General features: G+C 40.2%; 1 protein-coding gene and 1 non-coding gene across 2 annotated transcripts; both read left to right on the top strand.

Annotated features, from left to right (window-relative positions):
- Nucleotides 1-180: 180 nt before the first annotated feature.
- LOC140724596 (NACHT, LRR and PYD domains-containing protein 3-like) lies at nucleotides 181-26,706 on the top strand. Its single transcript, XM_073039021.1, has 13 exons — nucleotides 181-293; nucleotides 5,332-5,392; nucleotides 5,643-5,774; nucleotides 5,869-5,892; nucleotides 6,477-8,217; nucleotides 10,145-10,231; nucleotides 10,498-10,668; nucleotides 11,126-11,296; nucleotides 21,822-21,938; nucleotides 22,212-22,382; nucleotides 22,817-22,981; nucleotides 24,223-24,384; nucleotides 26,173-26,706. Exons 2-13 carry the CDS (start codon nucleotides 5,383-5,385, stop codon nucleotides 26,276-26,278), a joined length of 3,057 nt encoding a protein of 1,018 aa, XP_072895122.1. The 5' UTR covers nucleotides 181-293; nucleotides 5,332-5,382; the 3' UTR covers nucleotides 26,279-26,706.
- Nucleotides 5,078-5,184, top strand: LOC140725828 (U6 spliceosomal RNA). The gene has a single exon (XR_012098478.1). It is a non-coding gene; the product is annotated as a U6 spliceosomal RNA (small nuclear RNA).

Genomic DNA, 26,706 nt, shown 5'->3' on the forward strand with positions numbered 1-26,706 from the left:
CTTTGGACTCCAGTACCTTCTTTATGAAGAGCAAATTAGTTGAACAAGAAGCAATGAAACCAAATACAATAAAATAACGTTATTGAGAAGAACTGTAAGTGGAGTTCAGTTGTTAATATGTAACCTTTATGGCTTCAATAAAGAAAGTTGAGCTTGACAAATATAGCCAGAGAAAAAATCCTTGTGTCTTTCAAGACATCAGTAACAAACTTGCACAGATATCTGAACAAAGTGTTGAATTTATTGGGGTTCTACTTGAAGTTAATGCTGGAAAAGAGCTCTGAGTATTTGTGGTGAGTTGTACCTTATTTTAAAAAATCCATCTATCGATTGAAGCTATTCTCTGAAAGATTTCATGTTTTAACATAACAAATTAACAATAATAAAATTTACTAGAACCACTATCTCTGTGGAGTGGGGAAAAGAGTCAATGTTTTAGGTGAATGACGTTTTAACAGAAATTTTCATCAGATCATCAACCTGAAATGTTAATTATTTCTTATTCCACACCCTAATCTGCTGAGTATTTCCAGAATTTTCTTTTATATTTATATTAGAATCAGAATCAGGTTTATTATCATCGGCATGTGATGTGAAATTTATTAATTTAGCAGCAGCAGTTCAATGCAATACATAATCTAGAACAAAAAAAACCCAAAATAAAATAATAATAATAAATAAATAAGTAAATCAATTACAGTATATGTATATTAAATACAAATCATTTGTAGATTAAAATTTGTGCAAGAAACAGAAACACTATATATTAAAAAAAGTAAGGTAGTGTTCAAGAGTTCAATGTCCATTTAGGAATCGGAAGGCTGAGGGAAAGAAGCTGTTCCTGAATTGCTGAGTGTGTGCCTTCAAGCTTCTGTACCTCCTACCTGATGGTAACAGTGAGAAAAGGCATGTCCTGGGTGCTGGAGGTCCTTAATAAGGGACACTGTTTTTCTGAGACACCGCTCTCTAAAGATGTCCTGGGTACTCTGTGGGCTAGTACCCAAGATGGAGCTGACTAGATTTACAACCCTCTGCAGCTTCTTTTGGTCCTGTGTGGTAGCCCCCCCCCCCCACCCCCATACCAGACAATGATGTAGCCTGTCAGAATGCTCTCCATTGAGTCTTTGAGTGTATATGTTGACATACCAAACCTCTTCAAACTCCTAATGAAGTATCACTGCTGTCTTGCATTCTTTATAACTGCATTGATATGTTGGGACCAGGCGAGATCCTCAGAGATATTGACACCCAGGAACCTGAAGTACCCAACAGTTAACCCAGACAGGAATATAAATTAGTTATGGACCCCATGGTCTATTATCAGTCATGTCTTGGCTTATTCACCATGGGTAAAGCAAACCTTGGTGAATAGTAGTAGTAGGCAGCTGTCGATCCCAGGGGATCATGGATTTGTGCCTCTGGTGTACTTTGACCTCTCCAGGGCACAAGCCTGGGCGGGAAGATTTGAAGAACCGGCTGTTGCCCATACAGAGGGTTCCCCCTCTCCATGTCACTGATGTAGTCCAGGGGAAGGGCCAGCGGCGATACAGCTTGGCACCAGTGTCGTCACAGAGGTTGCCAGAGTGAAGTTGTAAACAACATCAAACTGCCTTAGGGACCCCAACTCCCGAGTCCTTCCTCGGGGTTTATTCCCGAAGCCTTTCCCATGGGTGGATATAGCCACAAGGCAGTGGAGGTTTAAAATCGGTGTTTGCCTTATCCCAGGGAGGCTGCAATCCAAAGTTGATGAGCCCCACCTGCCCAGAGCAACTGGTTTTGAGGCACCAGTGGTCCACCTTTGCCCCTTCTCTTGTCAGTAGAAACAGTTCTGCCGGGTCTAGTAGCTAAGCTACATGTGAAATCCAAGAGTTGGACTTAGTTGTCAGAGGCTGTTAGTGACAGATGTCAATTGTTTCACCTCGTTGATACTATGGTGTAGGGCAAGGCGAGTTCTTGTTGGAGTTGGTGAGATTGGAGTCCCATGGTAGGGGATGTCAGGGATGAACGGATTTGTATCCTTGCTCTAATACTATTACTGAACATTTTATCACTACATCCTATACATTAAAGATGGGCTCTTGACCTCGCAATCTACCTGTCATGATGCCTGCACTTTATTGCCTACCTGCACTGCATTTTCTCTGCAACTGTAACTCCAATGCTATATTCTGTATTCTGTTACTTCTTTTCCATTTGCATTACTGTGATGTACCTACAGTATGGTTTGAAATGACCTGTGTGACAGCATGCAAAAGAAAAGTTTTTCACAGTGCATGTGATGTATAGAGATGTCTTGGGGGTGGGGGGGGGGGTGCCAAGTCCATAGCTCTCTGAAGATGGCTGTGCAAGTCAACAAGGTGGTAAAGAGGGTGTAGGGCATGTTGATCTTCAGTAATGGAGGCACTGAGTTCAAGACGTTAAGCTGCAGTTTAAAACATTCTAGTTAGGCCACATTTAGAGAATTGCATTCAATTCTGATCGCCTCATGAGGATATGGAGAGGGTGAAGAAGGGATGCTGCGGAGAGATGTAGACCAGGATGCTGCCTGGATTAGATGATGTACACTATAAGGAGGGGTTGGGCCAACTAGTGTTCCTCATTCTACAGCAGTAGAGGTGAAAGGGAGACTTGATTGAAGTTTATAAGTTTATGAGCGATATAACTTGGGTAGCCAATATCTTTATCCTGTTTAATACTAGAGGGCATGCATTTAAACTGAGAGGGAGAAAAATTCAAAGTTGAAGTGAGGGTCAAATTATCTTTTACACAGAGTGCAGTGGGTGCCTGGAATGCACTGCAAGGGGTAGTGGTGGAGGCAGATACGTTAGAGGCTTTTCTGAGGTTTTCAGATAGACACTTGAATCTGCAGAGAATGGAGGGATAATGACTGTTTGCTGTCAGAAGGAATTAGCTTGGCACAACATCATAGGTCAAAGGTCTTGCACTGTTCTAAGTGACAAGAATCAAACAAGTACCAAGTGCAGATCAGGCCTGATTTCCTGTGCATAGCCCATATGGTGTGTTATTTGTGTACATACTTGGCATAATGGTAAACTAGTATAAGGCACTATGAACCCTAAATTGCACAATGCAATATAACAAATAGGACAGTAGGAGTATGATGGTCCAGTTACACCCTGTGGATGGAATCAAAAATGTGGACAATAAGGAAGAGACTTAATCTGAGGCTCTAGAAGTAAAAATATCTCTTTCCTACACAGTCACACTCATTCACAGTGTCTAGAATACCAGTTGGAATTGACTAGAGATTAAGAGATTTGGAAACATTGCATCCTTCACCTGGGGATATAGAAGATGTCAGGCAGTGTAGAGGGCAGGGCAGGCCAGTGGGATTAGGCATCATGGCTGGCATGGATATGGTGGACCAAAGGACCAGGAGTCAGGTTTATTATCAGTGACGCATGTTGTGAAACTTGTTGTTTTGTGGTAGCAGTACAGTGCGAGACATAAAATTACTATAAGTCAAGGGCTCACAAGCTTTTTTGTGCCATGGATCCCTACCCTTAACTGAGCCCCAGGTTGGGAACCCCTGCTATAAGTTATAACAAACAAATAACTAAAGGTATAAACAGTGCAACAGAAGAATAGCAAGGTATTGTTCATGGACCATTCAGAAATGTGTTGGCAGAGGGCAAGGAGCTTTTTCTAAAACATTGAGTGTGGTCTTCAGGCTCCTTCTTGATGGTAGTGATGAGAAGATGGCATGTCCCAGATGGTGAAGGTCCATAATGATGGACGTTTCCTCTTGAGGCACCACCTCTTGAAGTGATCAAATGTGGAGGGGAGGGTTGTACCTGTGTCAGAGCTAGCTGACTCTACAACCCTCTGTAGTCTCTTTCATTGCTGCACGTTGGTGCCCCCATACCAGGAGGTACAACCAGTCAAAATGCTTTCCATCGTACACCCACAGAAATTTGCTAGTCTCTGTTAACATCTCCTCAAACTCCTAATGAATTCCAGCTGCTAGTGTGCAAGGTTGTTGTGACACCATTCAACCAGATAATCTATCGCTCTCATATACACGTCAGTCAGAGTTTCTGCCAACAACAGTGGAGTCATCAGAAAATTTTGAGCTGTACCTAGCTACACAGTCATGAGCATAGAGAGTACAGGGCAGTGGGATAAGCAGAGTGTCCTCTCTAATATTTTTAACAGCTGAGCTGACCAGCTATTGATCTGAGCAGGAAATATTTACATGGCCTGAAAACTGCGCAGCACTTAAATAAAACAATGCTATAAAAGAAAATTCCATCTGCTCGGCAACAAAGCCTATGTGCATGCGACCATTTCAGACCACTGCTGTGCACCTGCATAGCTTAGAGCCAACAGTTTGAATTCTTCTGTAGGATTCAAACTTACTTAAAACTTGGTGATTTCTGAGTTCAGTCTCTCGTCAGGAACAATTGTTCATCTACCTTCAACTCATAAAGATCCAAAAATACAAACATTATTTTGTGGAGAATCACATCAGAATTCAGATTAAGAATATATATAAATAGATATCATAAATATAAAGAAAGTGTTGCCTAGCCATTTCAGATTGGTTTTTGTTCCTTCTGGCATTACAAGTAAATAAAAGATCAAATATAATTTACAACATTCAGGGTTGACCATGGATGATGCGTCCTAGCTGTCTAGATACGCAAGCCTAGACAGTACAATATGGAGAGCAAGCTGTTGGCCATGTAAAATTCCCCCCCTCTTCACGTATCAGATAAATCCTAAGGAATGGCAGAGACCGATACAGTTTTGTACCAGCAGCATTGCAGGAGTTGGCAGCCAGCATTGAACTCACCGTAGGATTACTTTAGGGACTCCAGCTTTGGATTATTTTCCTCACGGTTTACTCCACAAGCCTTCCCCATCAGTGTATAACTACAAGACATCAGAGGTTTCAAATCAGGGTCTTCTTTCTCCTAGATGAGCTGCCAACCACATTTGATGAGCCCCAACTGTCCAAAGTGACTGATTTTAAGGCATCAGTAACCCGCCTTTACGTTTGCCCCTGCTCCTGTCAGTAGAAATGGTTCCTTCGGGCTTAGTAGCTAAGCTGAACCTGCTCACTTCGGCAGCACACATACTAAAATTGGAATGATATGGAGAAGATTATCATGGCCCCTGTGCAAGGATGACATGGATGTTGATGAAGCATTCCATACTTTTGTTCCTTAAGGTTGTTATATCCAGGACTGGTAATAGGTAGCTCCCACTACCTATTAAATACTCCCAAAGGCATGTGCCTCAAATAGCCTCTGGCAATTTAAAACAGTACTGAAAAACAAATTGCTTTGTTGGTATTTTTTCTTTCAGGAATTTCAAATTCCAAATTCTTAATTGTGCAAATATCCGCATATTGGCACCATGGCAACAGGTAAGTCAAAGTTTAATATATTTGTTTGTAACAAAATAATTTTGCATATTAACTAATAAATGTATTTGGGCCCCATAATGGAACAGGGCCCAAGAAAGTACTTCTGAAAATATCGTTGGAAAATGTGCTTTTGGGGGCAACTATAGAAAACTAGCATAACTGCAAGCAATTAATTAAAATGCAGTTTGCTTGAGAATAAAACATGTTGTAATGAGATAATCTATTATTTTAAATTGTTATTATCTTTAAGGCAAAAACATTGAGACTCATCAGAATGTCAGTGGTGATGGAAAACTGTTTGCACCCAATATTCAAAGTGATCATATCTCTGGACCTGTGTCAGTTTCCATGGACAACAAGACAATTGTTAACTACTATGGAGGTAATCACATTAATTATCATCACAAGTGCTTAGTGTACAATTAGAATATTAATATTTTTGGATAAATTATTCATGATATTTTTTAAATTTTCAGGTGTCCCAGGAAAACCACTAACGGGTAAGTACAAAAACAGAGATTCAGAGCTATGATTTAAGTATGTTATTTCTCTTAGTTTGGATCTTATTCCTTCCTGTTCGTTTTTTCATACTAACTCCAAGTTCATTTCTCTCCACTTTCATATAAAATGCCCACCTCTACACCCACCTCTAAGTCTTTGCTACTAAAATTTTATTTGTTCCTTTGGTATCACCTGTAATGTCTCCACTTTCTTCCTCAGCCTCACCTATGCAAAATGGATTTCAGCCACAGCTCCACTTCCTGCATCCAATTCCATCCCTGCTCTTGTCAAAATATCACTCATCCATAGTGCCCCAATTCTCTGTCTTTTAATTTATGATCATGTTTCCATCTATTTTTGCAGCCTCCAGCCTGTTCATTTTCCCCATATCCGATTGGGTTGAATTTCATTTGCAAAGTGCTTGTTTTCTTCATTCTGAAATAAAATTGAGATAATTAAATGGAATCCATCTTCCTGGATACTGTTTTTTTATTTGCAGTTTAACCAATTAAGCCTGAGAGATGCAATGACATTGATCTAAAAAGTCTTTCTTTTTAACCTCTACTTTTACTTTCCATCATAGAGGCTGATTTACAAAATCTCAAAGAGATCCACAAAAATAAATCAAGAGATTGGTTTCAGTACATGGTAGAATATGGGAAGAAGGGCGGAAGCTCAGTCCCGCTGTGCCAGCGATTTGTCAAAGTAAGCATCGTTGAGGTGGATATGAATGAATCCGATCGGCCCGATGAGGCTTCACAGAACTTTATTGAACTTGATCGCCTGTTTGAGCCGTCAGCTGACCAGCCCAAAGCCCCCATGACTGTAGTTACAAGGGGTATAGCTGGGATTGGAAAATCGGTTCTTGTGCAAAAACTCATCTGCGACTGGGCCACAGGAGCTGCATTGTGCAAATACGATTTCATCTTCAGGTTTTCCTTCCGCGAGCTTAGTTTATTGTCCACAGTAAAAAAAGAAATCAGTCTACCTGACCTTGTCAAACAGCATTACCCACATATAGAGAACTGTGAAAGTATTTTGGCAAATGAATCAATCCAGTCCATGTTTATTATTGATGGCCTATCGGACGGTGAACTGGAATTAGACTTTAACAAATGCATGGTATGTCGAGATGTGAACATGGCTGTCACACCTGCTACTTTACTCATCAATCTCATCAAAGGGCAACTTGTTCCTTCAGCTACTATTTGGATAACAACCCGGGCTGGAACTCAAAATGCCATACCCGAAAGCTTCATAACCAGGATGACTGAAATCAAGGGCTTCCAAGACCCGGAAAAGGAAGCCTACTTCCGTATGCGATGCAAAGATGATCAACTGGTGGAGCGAATTATCCAGGTTGTGAAGAAACAGCGGAGCCTCTTCTTCATGTGCCTAGTCCCTGCTTTTTGTTGCACTCTGTTTGCTGTTTTGGAGGCTGTGTTGAAATCCGCAGGAATGGATGAGATACCCCAAACGCTTACAGAGGTCTATTCCCAATTCCTAGTTTATCTGATTATATACCAGCAGGGAAAAAACGAACAAGCAAAAGGCAGTGAACGGACTAAAATTCTGCAGTCAAAGCAAAACTCGGTCTTTGCATTAGGGAAGCTGGCTTTTGAAAAGAGCTCCAAAGATGCTACCCAGACAGTCTTATTTAGTCAAAAGGATTTGGAAGATAATGGAATTGACATCGCATTTGTTTGTGGCGGCCTTTGTAAAGAGATTGCTGGGGAAAATGAACAAACCAACTATTCCTTTGTCCATTTGGTAGTCCAGGAGTACTTTGCAGCCTTGTATGTCTTCCTTTCTTATCACAACCATAAAAAGAATGCTTTTGGAAAAAAACTCAAGTTGTACGAAAAGCTCAGTTACTCCCTGATATGCAAAGAGGCCTGCAAGAGTGCAGTTAAGAAAGGATGTCAGGAATTTTTTCTCAGGTTCCTTTGCGGACTAGGAACACAAAAAAGTCAGGAGTTTTTAAGAGGGCTTGTGGCAGTTGACACAGCTAAAGATGACTCACCGAAACTTGCTAAATTCTTGAAAAAGACTTTGCAGAAAAGAATTCCTCCTGAGCAAACCATCAACATTTTGCATTGCCTAAATGAATTAAATGACATCTCTGCCCTTGATGATATAAAGGCTGCTTTCAAGACTGGAACCTTTAAATCTGGTTCTCTGTCACCAGCTCAATGTGCTGCACTGGCTTTTGCTTTGCAGATGTCAGAAGAGAACTACCAAGAACTGGATCTCTCTATATATAAACTGCCGTCTATTGGCATACAGAGACTGCTTCTCATTGCAAATTATTTTAGTGGGATAAAGTGAGTATCTGGTTTTGTGTATTTTATATTGTCATCTTCCAGAGTCAGGCAGATTCTGCTACTTTTTGTCATGCTGTGAGCTCAGTTTGCAATTCACAATATCATCATTTGTACTGTGGCTCCAACCGCTTCTGCCTGTTTAAAGTACGGTAGATGTTACAACAGTTTAACGGATGATTACCTTGTACTTTACTCCAAGCACTATTCCATCGGTGTTCACCAAGAATCCAAGCATAACTTACAAAAGACTAAATGACTAATTTGAACACTGCCAACTATGTTCCCAAATATGACTTCACATTTCAATGCAGCTTCATTAAAATTCATCTGGCTCCTAAAATTAAAAAGCCTTCAATGCCATCTTGAATTTCTTTATAACCAATGAAGGTAAATTATCATAGAAATTAAAATAAGACACAATGTTTAGGATCTCAGTTTTCTTCTAGGTTCTCTTGTGACACTGTTCAGAAAATCCCTTTAATACTTGGAAATTTCAGGACAATCCTGGAAACACAAACGCGAGCGTTGTCAGTGACAGAGAGCAAAGACCATGTTAACCCTTCTGCTGAGCAGTTGAATTCCTACCTCTGGATACAACTCCTGTCAGGTGTTCGGAGATATATTGATCTGTGTGTAGAACAAAATCCCACTGTATGTATTTCCATCATAATCCATCATTTATTTTAGTACAATTATGTCAAAAAAATTACATCAAACACTCTCAGTTTTAATTTGGTACTTGCCCAGAATAGTATTGTACATCAACAAAAGCCCAGTTTCTTCTGCCTTTCATCCATTTATAACTCAATTATTCTTTTGATGTGATTTCAAAATATTGAAATAAATTCCAGGTAGGAATTATTCTCCGCAAATATATGCATTGGCCTAAGTTTCAACCTTTCTGTCAGCTTGCAGTGAAAATTCACAGGATTCCTGCTACTGAGCAGAATATGAAAGGTACTTGTGATGAGGGTAGTGAAATATTCACGAGCTTAATAATCTACATAAAGATTGGGAAAACCAAACGAGCTGGAATCATACATCTGGAAGCAGGCTTTTCCGCTTACCATTTCTGTACACCTTGAGTTTTCCACACAAAGGCTATTTATTCACGCTTTGACCACCCTTGCACTTGGTTTATTCAACGCTGTTGATTTTCCTATACACCTGATCTCCACCGTGCTGTTATTTCCAGTCCCCGTGAGCCCCATCCCACCATTAAAACCCTCATGTCTGCCTCAGCTCAGCTTTGAAGTCTGCTTGAGTTCCACCCAGCCACCACTATTCCAGACTATCCGAGCTCCATCAGACCTTTCACCCTTTCAGGCCAGCTTCAACTCCACAACACCTTTCTCCCTCTCAGGTCCGCTTGAAGTCTGGGCGTTCCTTTCATCTTCTTTTCACACCTGCTTCAGCTGTATCGTATTTGTCCCTTTCAGGTCCTGTTGAGCTTCCACGTGGGTTATTCCCCACAGGATGGTGAACCCATGCATTTCATTATTCCAAAACGCCGTGAAGGCTTTGCCACCTAGTGTTTTGAAGACAGAATAAATGTTTAAAAATTAAGTAAAAATCAGCGATATTAGGCCAGTGCTGAAACATGACATAGATGTCAGAGAATGAATGGCAGAAAAGACGTAAGGGAATAAATGGACAACCCCTGTTTCTATCCCATATATTTTCCAAGAGTCTGTAGGAATAAAGCCAAGTTTAAAGCTTTCTGCTCTTATAATGGGTTGCAGGCAATGTAAAAACCTAGGAATATCGGTGAAAGAAAAATTGAGATGCTGACTGTGATGTCATCAAGATCACATATATTAAATGATACGACAGGACTTGAAAATAGTGACATGAAGGCAATTTTCAGATTTTATGAAATGAGGTGTAATTTTGAAACATGTCCTTTTTTATTTCTATTTGTATTTAGATTATCTGGAGCCAATATCAAGGATACTGGGATGAAAATACTCTCTGGTGTGATGAAAAGGCAGGACTGCAAACTGCAAAGTCTGAAGTAAGGAAGCTGTTTCCACTATGATGAGCATATTTCCAATTACAAAGCTAGCTTATAAAACAATAATCTGGCTCAGCATGTATAGATCCTTTCATAATTAATATCTGCAAACCTTCAGAAGAGTGAAGGCAAGAAGTTTTGCAGACAATGCTCTGAGGTTTATTGTCACTTTTAGTGTTGATGACAATACTGAAAGGAAATATCTGCTGTATCTGAATGGCATTTCCTTTATATTCCTGGCTAATTTCTTTGTTTTTATTATATAGATTAGATGGAAATAATCTTACTCACAAAAGTTGTGAGCAACTTGTTGAAGTCTTACCAACTAACCAGAGCATAACATTTTTGGACTTGAGTGATAATAATATACAGGACAAGGGTGTTAGCTTGTTATGTGACGCTCTAACAAAAGAGAATTGTACACTGCAAATCCTGAGGTAAACAAATACTTTACAGCTTTATTTACTGCAAAAGTAAGATGCTTGTAAAAATCCATGCTCCGCCTCCCATTTCTATTCAGCAGGTCTTACACAATGATACGTTGTTATGTTTAAAAGTAGTTGTGAAAATAAATTTTTGAAATGAATTGAACACCTTTCCTTTACTATCTGTGCTTATTTCGTAAACCTCTGAGAACTTCTGGAAAATTGTAAACCAAAAAATGTGATTGCACCCGGATTCTTACCAATTTTCTAGCGTTGGCTTTTGTGGAAATGATCCCTGCAGAGAGTGTCTGGAAGCAAAGCATCATTTGAACTAACTTTCTTCCAGATAGTTGCAACTGTAGGAAATTCCTAGTTGAAATGCGTTGAATTGAATGTTGTGCTGTCAGGTGTAGTATTTTGATGTCAGTCAGTATTTCCAATAATTTTATATGTTTTCTTTTATTTCCAGGGTCTGTAATAATAAATTAACTGCCAGTTGCTCTGAACAGCTCGCCTCTATGATTAATACGAACAAGACCCTGACTGAGCTGGATATAAGTTTCAACAGAATAGGTGAGGAGGGACTGAAACGACTATGTGAGGCACTGAAGAATGAAGAGTGTAAATTGGAAAAGCTTGGGTATGTGACTACTGTTTTTGTCTGTGGTATTTGCACTTTTATTCCTCTTTTATAAATCACTCCATTCAGTAACATAATTGTGGTAAAATTATACAATGGAATGCTCCTTAAATATCACAGAATGATTATGAGGCAGAAAGGCCATTCAGTCCATTAAGCCTGTACCAGCTTCATGTCAGATCGATCCAACAAGGTCCCTTTCCCTGCTTGCTCTCCTCAATACAGAAAAAAAATTAGATACCTACCAGGCGCAATTCAATCCAATGCAATTCTCTTCTGGTAATGTATTCTAAGTCCTAAGTATTTGCTCATATTTCTTACAAATATCTGGATATTCTTGAAATGCTATTTTTTGAAATTTCAAAATATTAAACTAATTCAAAGCAACACACAGGAGGCTAAAATGTGAGTCTTATATAATGCTTACTTTAAGCAAGACATATGCAATCCACATATATCCTGTATACATATAACCCATAATGAATTATTTAAACGAACAAGAATGCTTAATGAAACAATATATACAGAGATATACAAGACTACTCAAGTATTACTGAAATATTAAATACACAATACTCTTTCTTGCTGAGCTACAAAGACCATAAGACTATAAGATATAGGAGCAGAATTAGGCCATTTGGCCCATTGAGTCTCCTCCACCACTTCATCATGGCTAATCCAATTTTCCTCACAGCCCCAATCCCCTGCCTTCTCCCTGTATCCCTTCATGCCCTGAGCAATTAAGAATCGATCAACTTTTGCCTTAAATATATATAAAGACTTGGCCTCCACAGCTGCCTACAGCAAAGAATTCCATACGTTCACCACACTCTGGTTAAAGAAATTTCTCTTCATCTCTGTTCTAAAAGGACACCCTCTGTTCTGAGGCTGTGTCCTCTGGTCTTAAACTCTCCCACCATAGGAAACATCCTCTCCTCATCCACTCTTTCAGCATTCGATAGATTTCAATGAGGTCACTGCTCATTCTTCTGAATTCCAGCGAATACAGGCCCAGAGCCATCAAACGCTTTCATATGACAAGTCATTCAATCCTGGAATCATTTTTGTGAAGCTTCTTTGAACCCTCTCCAGTTTCAGCACATCCTTTCTAAGATAAGAGGCCCAAAACTGCTCACAATACTGCAAGTGAGGCCTCACCAGTGCTTTATAAAGTCTCAACATTACATCCTTGCTTTTATATTCCAGTTCTCTTGAAATGAATGCTAACATTGCATTTGCTTTCCTCACCACAAACTCAACCTACAAATTAACCTTTAGGGAATCCTGCACAAGGACTCCTAAGTCCCTTTGTGCCTCAGTGTTTTGTATTTTCTCTCCAGTTAGAAAATAGTCAACCTTTTCATTTCTGCTACCAATGAACATAACTGTACACTTCCCAACACTGTATTCTATCTGTGCTTCTTTGCCCATTCTCCTAATCTGTCTAAGTCCTTCTGTAGCCTCTCTACTTTCTCAAAACTCCCTGCCCCTCCGTCTGTCTTCATATAGTCTGCAAACTTTTCAACAAAGCTATTGATTTCATCATCCAAGTCATTGACATCCAAATCATTGTAAAAAGAATCAGTCCAAACACAGGCCCCTGTGGAACATCACTAGTCACTGGCAGTTAGAAAAGGCTCCCTTTATTCCCACTCTTTGTCTCCTACCAAGCAGCCTGCTTTATCCATATTACTGTCTTTCCTATATTACCATGGGCGTATAGCTTGTTAAGCAGCCTCACGTGTGGCACCTTGTCAAAGGCCTTCTGGAAATCCAAGTACACAACATCAGTCGATTCTCCTTTGTCTATCCTGCTTGTTATTTCTTCAAAGAATTCCAACAGGTTTGTCAGGCAAGATTCTCCCTTCAGGAAACCATGCTGACTATGGCCTATTTTATCATGTGCCTCCAAGCACCCTGAGACATCATCCTTAATAATCACCTCCATAATCTTCCCAACCACTGAGGTCAGACTAACTGGCCTATAGTTTCCTTTCTTCTGCCTCTCTCCCTTCTTGATGAGTGGAGTGACATTTGCAATTTTCCGGTCTTCTGGAACCATTCCAGAATCTAGTGATTCTTGAAAGCTCTTCAGCCATCTCTTTCAGAACTTTGAGACATGCACCATCTGTTCCATATGACTTATCTACCTTCAGTCCTTTCATTTTCCCAAGAACCTTCTCTCTAGCTAAGATAACTTCAGACATTTTATGACCCCTGACACCTGGAGTTTCCACCATACTGCCTGTATTTTCCACCGTGAAGAATGATGCAAAATACTTTTTCAATTCATCTGCCATTTCCTTGTCCCTATTACTACCTCTCCAGTATCATTACCCAGCGGTCCTATATAAACTCTCGCCTCTCTTTTGCACTCTATGAATCTGGAGAAACTTTTGGTACCCTCTTTAATATTATTTGCTAGCTTACTTTCATATTCCATCTTTACCTTCTTAATGACTTTTTAGTTGCCTTCTATTGGTTTTTAAAAGCTTTCCAATCCTCTAACTTCCCACTAACTTTTACTCTGTTACATGCCCTCTGGCTTTTATGTTGGCTTTGCCTTCTCATCTTAGCCATGGTTGTGTAATCTTTCCTTTAAAAATTACTTCTTCCTCTTTGGGATGTACATATCCAGTGCCTTCTGAATTGCTTCCTGAAATTCCAGCTATAGTTGCTCTGTCATCATCCCTGCCAGTGTTCTTTTTCAATCAATTTTGGTAGCTCCTTTCTCTTGCCTTTGTAATTCCCTTTACTCTACTGCAATACTGACTTTAGTAGCTTCACCTTTTCAAATTTCAGGGTGGATTCAATCGTATTATGATCACTTGACCCTAAGGGTTCTTTTACATTAAGCTCTCTAATAAATTCTGGTTCCTTGCACAACACCCAGTCCAGAATAGCTGATCCTCTAGTGCACTCAACCACGAGCTGCTCTACAAAGCCATCTCAAAGGCACTCTAGAAGTTCTACCTCATGGAATCTCGCACCAACCTATTTTTCCCAATCTACCTGCATATTGAAGTCACCAATGACTGAGGTAACATTGCCTTTTTGGCATGCATTTTCTATCCCCCTTTGTAATTTGTAGACCACATCCTGACCACTGTTTAGGTGTAATACAACTCCCATCAGGGTCTTTTTATCCATGCACTTCCTTAGCTCTATCCCCAATGATTCAACACCATTGTTGCTTGACTTCATTTTTTACTAACAGTGCAACGTCTCTTCCTCTGCCTTCCTGTCTGTCCTTTTGATAAAATGTGTATTCTTGGATATTAAACTCCCAGCTATAATCTTCTTTCAGCCATGGTTCGGTGATGCCTTCAAAATCATACCAGCCAATCTGTATCTGTTCTGCAAGCTCATTCACCTTATTCCATATACTGAGCACATTCAAATACAACACTTTCGCCCGGTATTCACCTCTTTCAATTTTGCCCTCTTTTTACGTTGTAACTCATCCTGTTAACAGGAATTTTGCCCTAACAACAGCCTCTCCTCATTACACATTGCCTCTGTTTGTAAACCAGCTACCTCATCCTCGCACTATTATCTGCCTTTACTACGATACTTCTTGCATTGAAATACATGCAGCTCAGGACACTGGTCACACCAAGCTCAACCTTTTGATGCCTAACTTTGTCTGAAGTCTCACCAACATCTGCTTCCACAGCCTCTCCACTAACTGTTCTGGCACTCTGGTTCCCATCCCCCTGCATCTCTAGTTGGAACCCCACCATGCAGCATTGACAAACCTTCCCACTAGGACATTAGACCCCTTCCAGTTCAGGTGCAAACTGTCCCTTCTGTACAGGTCCCACATTCCCAGAAGAGAGCTCAATGATCTAAAATGCTTATGCCCTCCCTCCTACACCAACTCCTTGGCCACGTATTAAATGATATAATCCTCCCAGTTCTGGCCTCACCAGCACGTGGCATGGGTAGCAATACTGAGATCACAACCTTGGAGGTCCTGCCCTTTAACTTAGCACCCAACTCCCAATGCAGAACCTCATCACTCATTCTATCCATGTCATTGGTACCTACATGGACCACGACTTCTGGCTGTTCACCCTCCCACTTAAGAATGCTGAGGACTCGATCTGAGATGTCCCTGGCACCCAGGAGGCAACATACCATCCGGGAATCTCTTTCTCGCCTACAGAATCTCCTATATGTTCCCCTTACTAATGGATCCCCTGTCACCATGGCATGCCTCTTCACCCCCCTTTTCCTTCTGAGTCACAGAGGCAGGCTCAGTGCCAGAGACTTGCTCACTGCAAATATCCTCTGTTAGGTCAACCCCACCCCCCAACAGTGTCCAAGGTGATATGAGGGGGGATGGCCACAGGGGTACTCTGCACTGGTTCTTTAACCCCTTTCCACCTCCTGACTGTCACCCAGTTTCTTGTGCCCTGCACCTTGGGTGTAACTACCTCTCCACACATCTTATCAATCACCCCCTCAGCCTCCCAAATGATCTGCAGTTCATCCAGTTCCAGCTCCAACTCCTTAATGTGTTTTTTTTAGAAGATGCAGCTGGATGCACTTGTCACAGCTGTAGTGGTCAGGGATACTGGAGGTTTCCCTGCCTTCCTACAAGAGGAGCATTTCACTATCTTGCCTGTCATCCCTACCATCTGAGCAGAGAAGATATAAAGAAGAAAATGAAAAAGCATTGGCTGAGTGAAGACTCTCTTCATTGGAGCCTCAAAGAGTTAAGATCACCACTCTCTGACCATTGCAATGATGGCTGCTGCACCTGCCCCTGACTTACTTTAATTTGCTCCTACTAATCAATCCCAGACGTTGACTGGTTGCTGGTCAAAGCTCTATTAACCCGCTCCTGCCGTTTATCCTCAGACAGTGGACCTGATTGAAGTCCCCTCCTCTCCAAGCTTCTGATGTCTGGATTGGTGGCTGGTCAAAGGTCTCCAACTCAATATAGAATGTATCTCACCTATGTACAGAATATGCTACACAGTACAACTACTATATACAGACATCTACAGTGCAGTAAATTTTAAATCGTCCCATTTAGGCTTTAAGATTTAATCAGTGCAGTGGATTTCTTACTCTTGTTGGATAATGATTTTTCTGACAAGGGGTAGCACTCTGTTTGGCAGGTGAGACTTGTGGCTATGAAACATTCTCAGATTCTGGGGCCACCTCCATGGTGGTTGTAGGAGTTGACTCTGGGACTGCAGGAAGTGGTTCTGATGGTGGTAGCCAAATATCTTCTTTAACAATTGACACTAGTCTCCTCAATTGATTGATGTGTCATCTCCAGATGATATCAGATGCAATCTCCACTTTGTAGAGTGGTCCAGTTCTGTCCTTAATTTTTCCAAGTACCCAGTTTTGATCATTTCTGTAGTCCCTCAGCAGGACTGCGTGTCCAAAAGAATGAAACATTTAACCTCCTTGTTTGAGGAGTCTTCAGTTTGTCTCAGCTGTTTGTCCTGCAAACTCCTTATGATATTGGGTTTGAGGAAATCCAAATGTGAGCGTAAGAGATGACCCAGGCGCAGCACAGCTGGTGAGTTGTTGGTTGTGGAGTGTATTGCATTACGAAATACAAGGAGGAAATTGGTGAGCTTCTGTTTCAGTGTTAGTGTCGTGTGTTCTACTGACGTTGCTCACAGTGCTTTCTTTAGACACTGGACAAACCTTTCCGCCAAGCTATTTGTAGCTGATGGTACAGTGCAGATGTAATATGTCTTATTCCATTCATTTTTAGGAATGCACGAAACCGTTCCCACGCAAATAGTGGTCCATTATCACTGATTAAGTGTTCTGGAACACCAGACTTTGCAAATAGGCTTATCAATACACCAACAGTGTGTGAGGCTGTTGTGAAGGCTATTGGGACACTTCAGGTGACTTTGTAGCTGCATCCACTAGTCCCATGAAATTTGTACCCAAAATCCAAATGAATCCTCTGCCAGAACAATGCAGGCCATTCCCAGGGATGCTCTTGGCATCTTCTGGATGTGTTGGCATTATGAACGGTGCTTGATCTGCTATTTTATCTCAGGCCAGCAGACAAAAGTGAGGCAATGCTTTCATTCTGACCACGCCTAGATGAACTGCATGTAGCTCTTCTAACACTTTAGCTCTTAGCTTGGATGGTACAATTCTCAATACCCACTTTAGGCAACATCTGTCAAAAGCAGGTTAATATCGGCACTTGTAAAAATGGGGGATCTGGAGTTCTGCTGCACATTCCAGCCATTTTGGGTGCCCAGGTAGACCTGAGACAGTGTGGGGTCTTTTCTGGTTTCCGTTTGGATAATTTCTGCTGTAAGAGGGAGACTTCTGATTTGCATTAGGGAGAATATGACAAGAGATGTGTCCTTTTATGTAAATTTTTCCAATGATTTCTTTTCCAAGGGCAAATGGGACAATCTCCCAGCATTTCCATGATTAATCATCCACTTGAATTCAGTCTTGTAATTGTGTCCTCCAAGGAACAGAGCCCGTCTCTGCATTCGTGCTGCTGCTGTTGGTGGAACATGCTTCAGTGGATTGAAAATGGACACCAGTGGTTGATGATCAGTAATGAGGGTAAACTCTCTCCCATACGAGTACCGGTTAAAATGTTTTACACCACAAACCAGACTCAAGGCCTCTCTGTCAATCAGTGCATATTTTTTCTCTGTGGTGGTAAGGGAAGGTGATGCAAAGGCTGTGGGCTGTTCACTTCCATCACTCATAACATGTGACATGTCTGTACCTGTACCACAAGGTGGGGCATCACAGGCAAACCTCACTGGACAACGTGGATCATAATGTGTCAGTACAGTGTCTGATGTCACCATTTCCTTTACCTTTTTGAAAGCCATCTCACACTACTTTGTCCTCTGTCTTTTTGTCCAGATCTGTAGTAATGAGTTCAAGCGGTAGCGTCCAGTAGTCATGTTTGGCAGGAACCTGTTACAGTAGGTGAAATCCTAAAAAGGACCCTAACTGTGACACATCCTTAGGCCTTGGGGCATCCACCACTGCTTGGATTTCCTCATCACACTTGTGTAATCCTTGAGCATGAATTGTATGACCACAGTAAGTGATGCTTTGCTTAAAGAATTCACACTTGTCACATCATGCCATAATCTTCTCGTCTTTCTATCAGTGTCTTGAGGTTTTGGAGATGTTTCTTGTCATCCTTACTGGTAACACTGAGTGCTTGGGCAACCTTGCAGCACCGGGTTCATAGCTTTCTTCCAGAGTGCAGCTCCTACTCCAAAAATAAGCCTATTATAGCGATAAAGCCCTTTGTGGGTGTTCTTGGTGAGAAAAACTTTGGTCTCTTCTTCCATCTCCGTCTCAAGTAGGCCTTAGCCAGGCCAACTTTGCTGAAGTGTTTTCTTCCAGAAAGTTCTGCAAAGATATCTTTTATCCTGGGCAGAGGGTATTGATCTACTCTTAGTACTGGGTAGATGGTAACCTTAAAATCATCACAGATCCATTCTTCTTGGTTACTGGGACCACTAGCATTGCCCATGGGCTCCACTCAAACTTGAAAAGAACTCTTTCAGCCTTCTCACTGGCTACCTTATCACAGATGGTATAAGGAACTGGACAGGTTTTGCAAAACTTGGATGCAGCATTTTCATTTAACACTACTCTTGGTATGTTTGAGTTTTCCAAAGCCATCCTTGAACACTGCTGTGGGATCATCCAGTACCTTTCCAAATGCACTTTCAGATGGCTTCATTGATCTCCAATCAAGTTGTAGTTGTCTCAGCCAATCATGTCCCCACAAGGCTGGTGGTTCTGCATGCAGATTAGTGTTCTTTTTGAAAATGCAACTTGGCCTTTTTATACTTTTCTCTTCCCTGTGCAGTTCATTTATTTTTATCTGCCCAACATGCTCTTTGCATGTGTCCCCCAGTTTATTGCAAGTTTCTGCATTTTCTGCAAGTTTCACCTTTAAATTTGTTTAGCCAGGCCGGTTTCTGCTTATGTGTTGTAATAATGTTCACTTTTGTTCCTGACTGCAACTCAACTGCATCTCTGTTTGCTGTTTCCATTGATATGGCAATTTCAATTGCTCTTTTAAATGTAAGTTGTTCTTCGGTTATGCATCATTTTTGAATGCTTTCTTGTAACATTCCTCAAATTAAATGATCTAAAAGCCTTAGAAAGAAGTGATGTAGGATAAGAAGACGTAGAATTTCCGTGGGTAGAGCTAAGATGCAGCAACTGTAAAAAGAAACTGATGAAAGTTATATACAAGGCAACTTCATCAGATAACTGATGAAAGTTATATACAAATCAATAAGGAGAGAAAAGATGAAATATAAAGGTCAGCTAGCCAATAATATAAAAGAAGATACCAAAAAAGTTGACTACAGACCGCTGGAAAATGACACTAGAGACATTTGTAATGGGGAACAAAGAAATGGCAGACAAAATGAATAAGTATCTTTGTGTTAGTCTTCACTGTGGAAGGCACTAACAGTGGATCAGATTTCCGAGAAAGGCAGGGAGCAGAGGTGAATGTAGTCACTATCACTAAGACAATGGAGCTTGGGAAACTGAAAGGTCTGATGATAGATAAGTCACTTGGACCAGATGGACTACATCTCAGGGTTCTGAAAGAGGTTGCTGAAGAGATGGTTGAAGCAGTAGTGTGACCTTTCAGGATTCTCTAGATTCTGGAATGGTTCTGGAGGACTGGAAAATTGCAAGTGTCAAGAAGCTATAGGCCAGTTAGCCTGACTTCAGGAGTTGGTAAGGTGTTAGGTTCCTTTATTAAGAATGGTGTGTTGGGGAAGTAGTGTTGAGTAAGCAGGGAATCTGCAGAGGTCTTGGACAGATTAGGAGAATTGGCAACAAAATGACAGATGGAACCCAGTGTAAGGAAGTGTATGGTCATGCACTCTTACAGAAGGAATAAAGGCATCGACTATTTTCTAAACAGGGAACAAATTCAGAAATTGGAAGTGCAAAGGGATTAGGGAGTCCAAGTACAGGATTCTCTAAAGGTTAAGTTGCAGGTTGAATTGGTGGTAAGGAAGACAAATGGAATGTTATCATTCATTTCCAGATGACTGAATATAAAAGCAAGGATGTAATGCTTGGAATTTATAAGGCCACATATGGAGTACTTTGAGCAGTTTTGGGCCCATACCTATGAAAGGATGTGCTGATATTGCAGAAGTTCCAGAGGAGGTTTATGAGAACAATCCTGGAAGTGAAATGGTTAAGGTATAAACAACACACACAGAATGCTGGTGGAACTCAGCAGACCAGGCAGCATCAATGGAAAAGAGTACGTTCGATGTTCTGGGCTGAGAATCTTCATCAGGATTGATGAGGGGTCTCGGCCAGAAACAGTGACTGTACTCTTTTCCATAGATGCTGCCCAGTCTTCTGAGTTCCTCCAACACTTTGTGCGTGTTGTTTTGGATTTCCAGTGTCTGCAGATTTTCTCTTGTTGGTTAAAATATGAGGAGCTTTTGATGGCTCTGGGCCTGCACCTGCAGGAGTTTAGAAGAATGAAGGGAATCTCATTGAAATCTGCAGAATATTGGAAGACCTAAATAGACCAGATGTGGAAAGGATGTTTCCAATAGTGGAAGCATCTAGGAGCAGAGAGCCCAGTCTCAGAATGGAAGAATGTCCCTTTAACCAGAGCTGAGGGGGAAATTCTTTAGCCAGAGAATGGTGAATCTGTGGAATTCATTGCCACAGATCGCTGTGGAGACCAAGTTATTTGGTATATTTAAAGTGGAGGTTGACAGGTTCTTGATAAGTAAGGGTGTCAAAGGTTATGGGGAGAAGGCAGGAGAATGGTATTGAGAGGTGAAATGTATCAAAAGGCAGAGATGACTAGATGGGTGCATAGCCTCATTCTGCTCCTATATCTTCTGGTGTTATGGTTTAGGTACATGGAGGGGAAGGGCTTGGTGTGTTATGGGCCAACACAGGCGACGGTGTCCAGCAAGGAAGATGCTGTGGTTGGTGTGGACTAGTGGGCTGAAGGTTCTGTTTCCAAGTTCTTCTGTGCCTCTAACTCAATCTGGCTTTACTTTCCATGAAAAGAAATCAAATAATATGTTAATATATTGCTAGTCAATTGCATGTTAAAAAAAAATCACCCTTTATAAGTTCAATTGCAACATAAAGACCTATCTGAGGTCCTATTGACTTCAAAACATGCTAATTTAAATGAAATTATGTTATGTGAGAACTTCAAAAAAATTGTGGCTACCAAGTCAAATAGGTGGGAAGGAGTCATAACGTATCTTAAATATTAACCTATATGATGGATATCAATGTTTTTGGTTTCATTTAATGTGATTATTAGATAAAGGGTTATGTAGAATTGGATAACATGTAAATAAGGAGAAGCATTGTAACTGAGTCAGTAGGATGGCAGTAGATCAAAAATACCAACAACGGCACAGAGCAAAGAGGGATGGACAATAAATGCTGGTCTTGTTGTCAATACCCAAATTCCAAAAATGAATTAAGATAATAAAATTTGTATCAAGCTAATTTATGTTCTGTTTAGGTTGAATTCTATATTTGCGTTTGAGTTTGGAATCATGGGAACTTATGAGGATGCTCCTGGAGCTGAAAATCTGTATGACCTGCTGCAAGACAAAAATTGTACATTGCAAAGTTTGGGGTAAATGAAATTATTCACAATGTCCTGTTCACACAAAAATGTGTGTGTGTGTGTGTGTGTGTGTGTGTGTGTGTGTGTGTGTGTGTGTGTGTGTGTGTGTGTGTGTGTGTGTGTGTGTGTGTGTGTGTGTGTGTGTGTGTGTGTGTGTGTGTGTGTGTGTGTGTGTGTGTGTGTGTTTCCCTCTGATTTAAAAGTTTCCATTTTGACCTTTTTTTCTTTATCTATTCACCTCACAACAGACTGATAATGGTGGCTTTGTTTTGTATCTTAAAGGTTGGCGAAGAATTCATACACAGTAGAAAGTTGCAAGCAGCTCATCTCAGCCCTGAAAGAAAACCAGAGCCTGAAAGAGCTGGACCTCAGCTCCAACAGCTTGCAGAATGAAGGAATGATTGCATTGTGCGAGATTCTGAGTGGACCGGGCTGCAAACTTCATTCACTGAAGTATCTGTTATTAATCATGTTCTGAGAAATATTATTGTATGAAATTCAGCACTGTCATATCAAAACTGAAAGTAATCAAGCAGTGAGCCTCATTGCCACTTCTAACTATTTCTCATTCTGATGTACTACAATGGAATTAGCCAATAATCCAATGAATCCCCAGATATGATTATGACATCTTCTGTCATACAGCTTCTGTCTTTGTGGAAAGGGTAATCTCTTTGCATAGTCAACAATGTCAACCCAGTGATATGTATTTCAATAATCAATAACCTAAACTACTTATTGACCAATACCACAACCCTACCCAACCATCAATGAAAATATCAGCCTAGTCCTCTTGTTGCTAAGTTTGGGAAATGGTCATGTTGAGTAAAATCTTCTTATCACCTTTTTTTACAACTTTGCTCCTCCATCTCTTGTATTTTCCATAGGGTGGTGTGCACCAAATTAACAAGTGATTGTTGTGCGGAACTTTCATCTGTGTTCAAAACCAACCAGACATTGATGGAACTGGACCTGAGCATGAATGAACTGGGAGATAATGGACTGAATATTTTTTTCAATAATCTTGCAGGCTGTAAATTGCAGAAGCTGGGGTATGTAAACACATAGAGTGATTGATTTTAATAAATTGATATATCTTTGAATTTGGGTTCAAGCAAATGGAATCCCATCAATCAAGAAATTAAGTTAATGCAACATTGATGTTACTATGATTTTTATTTTTAGCGTTATCTCTAGTAAAAAGAATAATATCACAATATTGCTCACAATCATTCTCTGCATGACACAGCTCATAATTAATTACACAAGCCTTGAGTGAAATACAAGTTCAGTATTGGAGACACAAGAGGCTGCAAATGGAGCACCACACAAAAGCCAAAGAAATTCAGCAGGTCAGGCAGAATCTATAGAGGAATCTGAAGAGTTGATATTTTGGGTCATCTGGAATGCTTCCTTCCACAGATTCAGCATGACCTGCAGAGTTCTTCCAGCTTTTTTGTGTGTCTGCTTTAGCTTCAGTATTGCTGACCATGAAACCTACAGATTGTTGTGAAAACTTATCTAAATCATTAATGTCCTTCAGAGAAGAAGCCTTTCATCCTTTCACCCATAGTTGCCTGTATGTGACTCCAGATCTCTTGAATATCTCTTCAATTGAGAGGCAGTTAGAAATGGACATTAAGTAACCGACCCTTCTGAGAATACTCATAGTCATTAATAAAATTATATTTCATGTACTATATTTCATACCAGCTATTTTCTAAACTCGGATTGTAATTTGGTGATGAATTAACAATTATATATGCACAATTTTGCATTGATTAGGAAGTGGATTTTCACTGTCCAGATGAACATCACATAATACTCTACTGTCAATTAAGGGTTCTGCTTTCATCTCAACAACCTCTTTCAATTGGTTCTGAACCCATGAAAGCCTTACCCTTTCAGTACTTTACTCCCAATTGATCACTGTATTTGCATTCTGCCTATGTGTGAGACATAACACAGTGCAATTTTAAGCCTATTAATATTATTAGTCGATATGTTAGTACACTTAAAATGTCTCTGGTCTGGAATTTTACAATCAATTTAACAGCTGAAGTAAATGAGATTATTTCTTTGCTAAAAATCTAGTCATACAAATCTGCTATTGTCTCACAGTCAAATTACAGCCTCTAATCTCAATCTGCCAATAGGTTCCTCTTTCTCAAGATGAATTTTGAAAAAAGATTAGTCACTTCAATGATCTTAATTTGCTAGAGGTTCTACCACTCAGGTGCTAATTTTTGCTTTGTGAAATCTCCATTTTTTGTCCCCATTTCTATTTTTTCAGGCTATCAAAAGTTGGACTCACAGATGCCTTCAACAATGTCAAATCATTTTCAACACTTCAGACACTGCTACACCTTGATTTAAGTTACAATAAGTTTACAGACAAATCTATTCAATGGTTTCAAGACTTCATTTCAGATTGTAAAACTCTTACGACAATAAGGTAAAGTCTTACCTCTGCTTCAGACAGAAGTCAAATCTAAAAGTGCTATTGCAAGTATTTTTCAACATTGTGGGTTGAAGGAACTGTTCCTGTGCTGTACTGCTCTATGTTCCAACCAAGGCAGGCTACTGTTTGCAAAATCAAACATTACTTTTAATACATGCTTGAAGAAAGATCTTCTTCTTGACTTTTGTCATAAATATTCGATTTTTGGTCACATTGAACATCCAATAGTGAAAACACCAAATAATCTGAATCCAGCAGCACAAGGTATTTGCTTTAGTATTTTGATTGGTTTCTTCCCCTGAATCCCAAATATTGTTTTCTTTTTTGGATTCAACCAGTTAAATTTAAATGGAACATCTGGAGGGTGCTTTATTTGATGTAGCAGCTGCAGACTTTTCCTTGCCTGGTCATCATCGGCTTTCAGACAGCAGTCAGGAAGCATGCACTAAACACACTATTTAATAGATAACGTAGATGCTTCGAACTCTATGATGCACCATCAATAACTCTCTGAGACGTGAGGCGAGAGATAGGCTTTTATTAGCTGGAAGAAAGCACCGTCAGCAGCAAGAGCCCACCACACAACATCCTGGAGACTGAGGGGAGGAGCAGTGCCTCCAATCGCCTTTATACAGGGGTCTGTGGGAGGAGCCACAGGAGCAGTCAGCAGGGGGGGCGTGTCCAGACAGGTATGTGTAGTTCACCACACTCTACTTCTGCAATTCAGTTCCACTGAGGCACTGAAGAGAAAATACTGTGTTTCCTGATATTGTGCCTTAGATCATGAACATAAATGAACACTATACTGTACTATTTTAGAAATTATCTCTATTTAATTTTGATAAGATAAATTAAAAATAAGCTAAGTATTAAAGATTAATTGTACATTGGCTACTTCTGTTCAACATCGATTCAGCTTAACTGGCATCTTTCATCAGCATAACCCTGGTATTCGGAGGAGACTAAACTGGCCATTTCAGGAGGATACTTTACCTGACACCACCTCCTGACTGAGAGATCAGAAGTTATTTAGCTTAATCCTCCTCCCCAGTAAACCATTGTCCTTGATCAAGACAGCCAACTTAATCTTTTTTTCTGAAGTAAAAATTTGGTGGTTTTAGGTGGAACTCACTTTCAAGGGCTCTTCATCTCATGTTTTCAATATTTATTGCTTATTTGTTTATTATTATTATTTCTTTCTTTTTGTATTTGCACACTTTGTTATCTATTGCACACTGGTTGAATGCCCAAGTGGTCTTTCATTGATTATATTATGGATATTATTCTATCATGGATTTATTGAGCATGCCCACAAGAAAATGAATCTCTGGGTTGTATAGAGTGACATTTATGTACCTTGACGATACATTTACTTTGAATTTTGAACTTAGAACTTTGGTCTCATTGACCTCACAGACTTGTTGTTGATGGAGGCTGCCAATGTTCCTTATAAAGAACAAAGAGCTTGCATTCAGCCAAAATAATAATAACTTAACTACAACCTTCCACATATGGGTGAAGGAATCTCTACTAAGTGAATCCTTATAGCTTAAGCAATCTCTCCTTTGATGTTTTTATCTTTTAAAGGCCAGATGGATAGAGGAAATTCCCATTAATGGACCATTTTAGCACATTTGTTTTGTTGTGGTCTCCCACGAGAGAAATGATGGGAGTTAGGCAGAACCTTTCTTCCCTGGACATTGCAAAAATCAGATGAACCAAAAAGGACTTATACTTGTAGATATTTGTATTAGCTAATATTATTTCTTATCTGTCATAAAGGGTGGAAAAGAATCGTTTTTCTGCAGATGGTTACAAAAAGCTACAGGAGCTGGAGAAGAAAAGGAACGATCTCCATGTAAGAGTGTCTAAGGTGGAAAAAATCTAAGTAACGTCACTGAATTGCCCTGTGCTTTGTTTTGAATATCTATAATTCTAAAGGAATTAATAGAAAAATGCCAGAAAGCATACTGTAAACTTAAAAATTATGTAATCATAGCAATTGGGTGATTGTGTGAAATCATTTTATTTTTATGATGGATTTGTTCAGCTAGTTTAACTACTTGTATATATCATAACAGAGACATGAACTATAAAGTCTGGGGTACATAAAAGTTTAATTTCTGTTTTGCCCTGCATGGCCTCAGCATTCATTATCAGACATTATTACTGTATAAGGGTGTGTGTGTGTGTGTGTGTGTGTGTGTGTGTGTGTGTGTGTGTGTGTGTGTGTGTGTGTGTGTGTGTGTGTGTGTGTGTGTGTGTGTGTGTGTGTGTGTGTGTCCATGTGACAGCCTTAGAAAGATTGTGCCCTGA

The sequence above is a fragment of the Hemitrygon akajei genome, chromosome 3, assembly GCF_048418815.1.
Source record: "Hemitrygon akajei chromosome 3, sHemAka1.3, whole genome shotgun sequence".
Classification (NCBI taxonomy): domain Eukaryota; kingdom Metazoa; phylum Chordata; class Chondrichthyes; order Myliobatiformes; family Dasyatidae; genus Hemitrygon; species Hemitrygon akajei.